Source organism: Cygnus olor, chromosome Z, assembly GCF_009769625.2.
Source record: "Cygnus olor isolate bCygOlo1 chromosome Z, bCygOlo1.pri.v2, whole genome shotgun sequence".
Taxonomy (NCBI): Eukaryota; Metazoa; Chordata; class Aves; order Anseriformes; family Anatidae; genus Cygnus; species Cygnus olor.
In genome coordinates, this window is record NC_049198.1 from 35582425 (window position 1) to 35590897 (window position 8473).

The 8473-nt window shown below is 37.2% G+C and overlaps 1 protein-coding gene across 5 annotated transcripts in view; it reads left to right on the forward strand.

The window, feature by feature from the left end:
- ADAMTSL1 (ADAMTS like 1) overlaps window positions 1–8473 on the forward strand; it is a 476605-nt gene that overhangs the window by 312992 nt on the left and 155140 nt on the right. For all 5 annotated transcript variants that reach the window (XM_040540933.1, XM_040540934.1, XM_040540938.1 and 2 more), the window contains one exon: window positions 7369–7605. In XM_040540933.1, coding sequence (XP_040396867.1) covers window positions 7369–7605 — 237 coding nt within the window. The remainder of the gene's footprint in view (window positions 1–7368; window positions 7606–8473) is intronic.

The window sequence follows — 8473 nt, forward strand, 5'->3', positions numbered from 1 at the left end:
GAATGTAATCATGGGGGGAGGGAAGGAGTCATTTGTTTTTCTTCAGAAAATTACTCCAAATGCAATGAAAGCATGCTTTTGTGTCTGGCTGGGTTGCTACATTAAATGTTATGCAAAATAAACAAAAATATTTCCAAACTGTGAGTAGGATTTTTTGACTAGATTTTTCTTCAAGCTAGCATGCTCTCTGTTCCTTCTTCTAGGCATGTTCTCAGTTGCCAAGTTCTCTCCAACTTTTGTACCAGGTTATTATGCTACCTCATTTGCCCTTTCTCTTTTTCACTCCTACTGCCACTGCACTATTTTGTTTTTTAACTCCTTTTACATGAAAATCTTTCTGAAGAAGGTTTGTTGAACTGTGTAACATCTTCCTCCCCTATCTCTGCAATTATCAGCTCATTTTTTTTGTGATTTTTTTTTTTTTCAATTTCCCTGATATTTTTCCTCTCATTGCACTGCTTCTTCAATAAAATCAGGAGAAAATTGAGATGCATGAGACTGGCACTTGATTCCTGTAGGAATTTGCTTTTCATATTTACTTATACCTGCCAACAGGATGATAAAAACTACAAATAAAGCTGCTTTTGAGCTTTTGCTGTTTGACATGAAAATAGACAATGCCACAAGTTCCACAAGAGTATTAGCTCTTTCTACACAGAAAGAGCTTCCATTAAGAGGCTCCGTTAAGTCTAAGATAGAATTTGTGGATGGAAGATCCCATTGATCAGATCATCAAAACTTGCAAATAACACCTGCAACTCTCTTTTTTTTTTTTTTTTTTTCACTTACTTTCTTCACTTGGCTGAAATACCACCTCTGGTGGCATCCCCCATTTTCTGGTTTGCATTCAGACAAGCTACTTCCATGCCTGTTTCTTATTAACTCATGCTGCTTTTTGTACACACCGGTACCTATATTGTCCATCTCACTTGTGACAGAAGAAACTATATTCTTGCCACGTAACAAAGCCTAACCTGTTGGAAACCATTACACCTAAACTTCCAAGTGCATAGGTGCTTCTAGAAGCATTGACTTGTGAGTATGAAAAGCACCATCACAAGGCAGATTTTTTTCAGATATACACAAATGGTTAGCAAAATTTAATTTTCCTACCCTCTAATGGGTAGATATACTATGTGAAGTCTTTTACAATTGAACCAGTTTGCATTTTACAATAAAATTTAGTGTCGTCTACCACTTGAACAATCCTGTAATCTTCACTGTAAAAAACTTTTCTTTCTTATTCCAGTAGGGGGGTGAGGAGGGGAAGCAACTAGAAGCACTACAAATATCTCCTTATTAACACCAGATTTGCTTAACGACAGTTTGCTTTTTCAGTAGAAATTCTTTCAAACTCAGGTCATTTATTGTGACTACAGTCTGTTCTTCAAAATGCTGGATTTTCATAGCTGCTATCCTATTTTTGAGTGGGTGCACTTTTAAACCTCTGTGTCATTGTGTGTTGTCTGACAACTATTTCTCTGTATTGCAAAAAAAGTGGTTGCTAATGATGTCAGCTTTGACTTCTCAGTATATCTTCTCAGCAAGTAGACCTGTGAGTCTATGACTTCTAAAAAACAGAACAACAATAACAACAACAACAAAATCACTGCTATCATCCTATGTAAATGCATCAAGTGTCTTTGTAAGCCAGGATCACTTCCATCACAGTGGCATTTCAAGATTCTGTTACCTGTAGATAATTCACACATTTAAATTTGCTATTTCTGATAATAAATTTTAAACGTTTTCATTTAATGTTTAAATGGTGTGAACAAACAAAAAAAATCAGAATTATATGAAAAATGCATATTGAATTATTAGCTAAAAATGGAAACATATTTGAAGTTATATATATATATTATTAAGAATTGATTTTAAAATCATTTCTAATGACAAATACTCTTGGAGGTTTGGATAGATTCTACACTGACTGTTTCATCTCTAGTACATGTTTATTTAATACAGAGTAGAAGCATCTGCTGATATTCCCTCATTTACTTTGTTCATATTATTTCTCACATGCTGTTCTGTCAGATGTTGCTTCTGATGTTCCAAAATGTTGTCTTGGGATTGTCAGAGAAAGCTGTAGTGTGAGCCACACTTGATCTAAGCAGTTAGGGATGTGCCTAAATTATTTAGAAGTTCACAGGAGCAGATTAATGAAAAACCTGGTTACAAGAAACTTAATCCAAGCAGGGCACTCAACAAGTCTTCAAAGTTGAATGGAGTTTCTGTTAAATCCATAGATCTCTTAAATCTCTGCACTTGCATCTGAAGTTCTCATTCAGTCTTGTGCAAACCCCTACTGGAAGACCTCAGGATTTCTTACTCAGTAATGAAATTGGTGCAGCTGAAACACAGTGCATAGTTCATGGAACTGGTTCAATAAGCTGTTCTGTCAGATGCTGCACAGTATAGTCCAGTTGTTAGTCATTTTTTGCACAGAGAAAAAGCTCCAGGTATAGTAAATCATTCTTGGCCTCTGCAAATATAGAAGCACACATACTGTAAACTGTTTGAAGGTTCCTCAACTGCTTCCACCTATCACAGCTTAGATATGATCTTCCACATTTCACCCACTAAGTAAACTTTTAAAAGCCTGACCCACTTTTGTCCCATGAAATCCGATCTACCTATCACCATCAAGGGACATCTGGGTTTCATCTTATCTTTTCCACTGGTTTGTTGATTAATAGAAATTGTTTTGAATGGGATTCAAACATGGCAAAACTCCATGGACTTTATGAATTACAATAGGGTCAAATAGGAGGTCAACTTGAAAAAAAAAAATTGTATGTGAGGAACAAAATGCATGTGAGGAAAGCCACAATAATATGTCCAGAATTAAGTGTCTAAGAGGTGAAGATGAAACTCTTGTGTTTGTTTTAAAATAGGTTTCATACTTCAAACAGATTTCTGATCATCTTCAAGATGATATGTATTTTGTTTGTGGTGGAGAAAATCTTGAGTTGATAGGATGAACAGAGGTTATAGGCACAAGCACAGGCTCAGTGTTTCACAAATATCCCATGAGCCTTCACACACTAAAGGTCATCAGACAGCCAATTACAACTCACAGAGTTGGAGAAATTGCTTCCTATTCACTGGAAATTTTCTTCCCTAAAACATGATGGATAGGAAGCTTGAAGACAAATGGACTTACACAAGCCTCTCAAGTTTATAAGATCTTGCTGATTCTTCAAGGAGTGCAATGGCAGCAGTTCTTCATGTCCACAGGGGCCCACAGATACTCTCAAAACAAAAGCAAAAAAGATTTGAACATAGCACCAAATTAGAGTAGCCTGAAGCATAACTGTTAGGGCTTTTGTGGCCAGATAACAGTGCTGCCACATTTTCCAAGCCAAACATAGGCCATGCAGATATGGTCAGTGAAATACCTTGCAGAAATACATAACCCATACGAAGATGGGGATACTCCAGGCTCATTGCTGGTCTAACTTGGCCTGTGACTTCTGGCTGGCTCAACAGGTGAGCACACCTTCGTTTGTCTCTGTTGTACAGGTAGAAAAACTACATACTGTTAGATAGCTTCCAGGATCAGACTCTTGGTGGAGGAAAATACAGCTTCACTCAGGCCAGTGAAGCAGTGCTAGCTGGCAGCTGTGAAGGATCCCCTTCCACAAACCCCCGGACACATGCTGAAAGACATCTGAATTTTAAAAATGGAAAAGACTTCGTGGAAAAGACTTTGTCAGATCAGAGCCTACAGTTTCTCCTCACTAGGAGCCAGCACTGCACAAATTGGGCACTCAAACAGGCAAAAACTGTTATCTAAAGATGTGAGAAGTGTTTAGAAGAAAATAACAACTTACGGTTTGAACCAATATGCAACAAAACATTGACTTTGCCTTATCTGTTATTTCAGCAACCAGAATACTCATTTGTAAGCTGTGAGCTTCTGTCTGTCTTCCATTATATGACTGAACAAGGCTCCCCACTGATCCTCACTGACATATAATACAAACAATAAATAGTAAGTTTTAAAAGCCAATGAAAACACAGACAACAGATTAATAAAAAGTACCAAGCTCAGTACATTTTCTACTTTTTCAGTCTAAGTGACCTGTGTCTAATGTTGGTAATATTGGGGCTGCAACTTTTCTTACCTTGACCATTTTGTTATAAAGAACATTACAGAGATTATTCAGGTTTTATGGGTGTAGGTGCAAGTATGTGTGCTTTCCTAACTGGAAGGAAAGTTCCCCTTGAGAGAAAGGGATCTTCAAGGCCTTTAGGCAGATCTAGGGTTCAACATTTAAGATTTAAGTAGGAGAAAAGTGGTGGGTCAGACTCTGACCCTTTTTCATATCTGTGTGCCAAGATAAGTATGGATGTTTGCCTTTGTGACTGCTTGAATGTATTCCTTGAATGGCTTCACGTTTCACATGCAAACTTCTTTAAACACAAGCTCTGTTATTTAAATCCACTGATTTATTTTGATCATGATATCAAAGAGTGAAATTTAACATTGGTCCTGATCACCTGCCATGTCCTGAAAGTTTGTTATGTTGACCACAGATTTTTTATTTCTTTGATTTAAAAATAAAATCCAACACAACAAATATAGTATTGAATCATTTACAAAGCAGGATTATGAGCTCTGTATGTTGTGTGTTCTAAAGGGCCTTGCTGTCTTTGTAAAAATAAAGTTATTGCAAGCCAGGAAGTTTCAAAGGTAGAGCCAAGCTTGAAACAAACAAGAGAGCTGGCTTGGATCTCTGCAACAAGCATAAGCCAAGCAAAGAGACCTGACTGTATTCGCTTATGGACAGAAAAATTCAGGGAAGGGCATGCATCAGAAGATTTTGTGGCAGAAAATAAGGCCACAGTGTTCCTCTTTGCTTGTCCCTTCTTTGGTGAAAATAGAGCTAAAGCAGATCTTGGGTCAAGTGGTAACTGTCTTGTTCATCCTCTGTTTAAAAGCAGAACAGAAAGACAGTTTTTCTCTACTATGCCTTTTTAGACTACTATGGAGGACTAATGAAATTCCCACATGATCTGCTCTCTTCACTCTCTGCTATTGTCCAAACTTGTTCCTGTATTAACTGTTTGCTTAGATCACAATAAAGGCCTGATTGCCTTTTATTTATTTTTTATTTTTTTTCTGGAGATTTTAAAATCAAACTGAAATAAAATCAACCTTTTATCTTTAAAAAAAATCATCATCATCATCATCCACAACTTATGAATAGACCAGTTGTATGTTGTCTAAGTCTTCCCATAGTAAAATTCCAGTTATGAACTTAAACTTTCAATATTGACTTCCAAAGAGAATGGATGTGCTCTACATTATTGCTATTTGATACATATTTTTCTACAGCAAGATTTGGCCCAAATCCTTTTCTTCTTCTTAATCCATTTAACCTTTTGTAGCAAGAGCACTACCTCCTTGTACTTAAACACCAGAACTGTGCCTGGAGCTTGACCCATAGTGTTTAGGCTGCATCACACTCAAATACAGAGCAAACTCACTGAAAATTTGCTCTCATGGTACAAAGCAAATTAACTGAAAATCTGTGGCTTATGGTCATGGCTTGTATGTGTGTATAGTTCACTGTAAGAAATGTTTGGAGTGGTGTGATCCAACATCATTCTACATTCAAGCATAATGGACATAACCATATTGCCACTACACAGTGAATGCGGGGCCAGATTCATTATCCTGGGTTTGTGCCAAGGGTATACAAATGATAAATTTATAGCCAAGATTCTGCCAGTTTGCTTCAAGAGCAGATTTGAAAGCTTGATTGTTAAGAGACGTTTTCTTTTAGATCTTAATACAAAACAATGATCCTTTAATGCCATAAAGTGACACGCAGGCCCCATGGCATTCTTATTGAAAACTGTAATAACCTCTAAATCCTGTCTAAAGGAGCAGGAAAGAGCTAGTGAATGAAGATGTAGAAAAATGTCTGAGAAACATAGGTGGCCATTTAAACCTCAGAGGAGTTATTTTGCCTGAATAGCAGCAAGATTTTCCTAGCTGGGCTGATGGATCATCTGTGAATTAGTTTGTCATTAATGATACCAGAATTTCTGTAGGAGGAAGTAGTTATTTTGAGGACAAACAGACAAAACAGAAAACCTATAAGGATATTGTCTAGTTGTATATATGTAAAAACCCCCTCCTTCAAGTTTATAATCAACATTTGTGCTTCTCCCTAAATAAATATTACCATCCTCAACCGAAGGTATCGCAGGTATTCATTTCATCTGATATTTGACCAGATGCCAACGTGGAGCAGATTTCCTTATGAGAACAAGATGGAGGACTATGGGGCCTTAATAATCTGAGGCAGCTGTATTTCCAGCACTTGCTCTTTTGTCATAATTCTCATGATGGTGGGTGTTTCTCCTAAACCTTAGCTCCTGTATTCCTGTAATTTTATAAGAAATTAAGGTTACTTCTAAAAAAAACAATGAACCTTTAGCCTTTGTGGTTGGTTGCACAGGAAAATTTGAAAATATCAGGCTTTAAGGATCAAAAACTGGAAGGGAGATAAAAAGAACTCATGTTTATTTTGCTTGAAGTCTCATGATTTTGAAGTTTTTCTTGTTCTCTTGAGAGATTAACTCATGGTTTTCAGTGTTACATGATGTCAGGAAAGTATCTGTGGGATAGAAAAAAGTCATCTTCCAATCTCAAGAAGAGAAATTAACAAAAGACTTTAAGTAGTATGACTGATCTTTGTTTTTTTATATCAGAGGTACTGGGTGCAGAGTCAGATTATATGTCTCACAAACCTCCTAAAGGATTAGGAAAGTGGCTTTTCACAGTAAAATCATAAGTTGCTAATTATGTGAGTTATAAAATATTTGCCTGTAATAGGTTGAAGAAATGTAAATATGTATTGCATTTTTCTTATTCCCATTTCAATACTAACCAATTTAAGCCACAGGAAAAAAAAATGAATAAAATTTAAACAGATAATTGAACCAAGTTATTCTTTTTTCTTTTTCTTCAAACAGAGGAAAAGTTGGTTGGCAGAGTGGCTGTGCTAACACAAATATGCACATTTGTGCACAAGTGGAAAAAATTGAGTAAGAGCATCTCAGGACTGACAGGTTCTGTGGCTAAGATACATAAAGTGTGTTTCTTGTGTCTCCTGCATATTTACACGTGGCCTTGATGTTTTTTCAGTAATTCTGGGGAAAGAAGAAAAGAAGGCATAATTATACTGTTGAATTTTATGTAGTTGTAGCTGTCTCTTCTATTTCAGTCTGAGATATTCTGAACAGAAAATCTGGGTACATCTGGTCACTGTGAAGCTCGGCCAGCTACACAACACTGTGATCACTCATCACGAGTAGACTCACTGACCTTTTCCTCCTCCTTTTCTGCAGGACTGTCCTCCAGAAGCAGGTGATTTTCGTGCTCAGCAGTGCTCGGCTCACAATGATGTCAAGTACCAGGGGCAGTTTTACGAGTGGCTTCCTGTCTCTAATGATCCCGACAACCCATGCTCGCTGAAGTGCCAAGCCAGAGGGGCAGCTTTGGTTGTAGAGCTGGCACCAAAGGTTCTGGATGGGACCCGGTGCTACACTGAATCCTTGGACATGTGCATCAGCGGTTTGTGCCAAGTAAGGAGAGAAGCCCTACTCTGCCAGCTTTGCTGATGACTTCTTCCCTCAGTTCTCTCTTACACACTCTCTTCTTCTCCGTACCTGCACCATCTGGGGTTCTTCTTTTTAGTCATCTGTTTCCATAATCTTGTTCTCTTTACCTTGTTTACCTTGTTTTACCTTGTTTGGAAGAGGTATACAAAAACAATGAGCAAAAGTTATTTTCTCACTTAAAGAGTATTCTTGGGGTTTTTGGAGGAATGTAATCTCAGGTTTTGAACTGTTTTGTAGTTAGCTGCAGTAGTAGATCAAGTTTGAAAGTTTCCTAAGAAAATAATTTTAGCTTTTTATTTTGCTTTGCAAAAGCTTTCCAAGTCTAGGAAATTATGTTGTCTTTGAGGATTGTTGCTCCCTATAAGTCACAAACCACGTAGTGGTGGATGAAGTACAAAACTGGAAAATCTACCAGTGGTTTGTAACATAACTGAGCAAGCTGCTACACCTCTTTGGGTCTCAGTTTCTCCATTCGTTAAAAGTGAGACTTTTTAACCCTTAAATTCACATCTAGAGATCATTCAGCCAATTTATTGACATCCTAATTTGTCTTCTTCCTTTCACTGAGTTGTATTTCTATTACCTTTTACTTATGTATTGCATTTACATGTATATTACTGTTGTTTTGAACCCATCTACATCAAACTTTAGTTGCCTGAACTGCTTATAGGCTACAGGCTAATGGATGGGAGTACATTTGTGCCATCTCTGTTTATCATGGAACACACCTCAATATTATAAAAGGCTAAGTCTGGGTCCATGTTTCAGTGCCTAGTTTCCTTCAAATCTAAGTAGACTTCATACATTGTTGGCTTTCTATGTATTTTCAGCC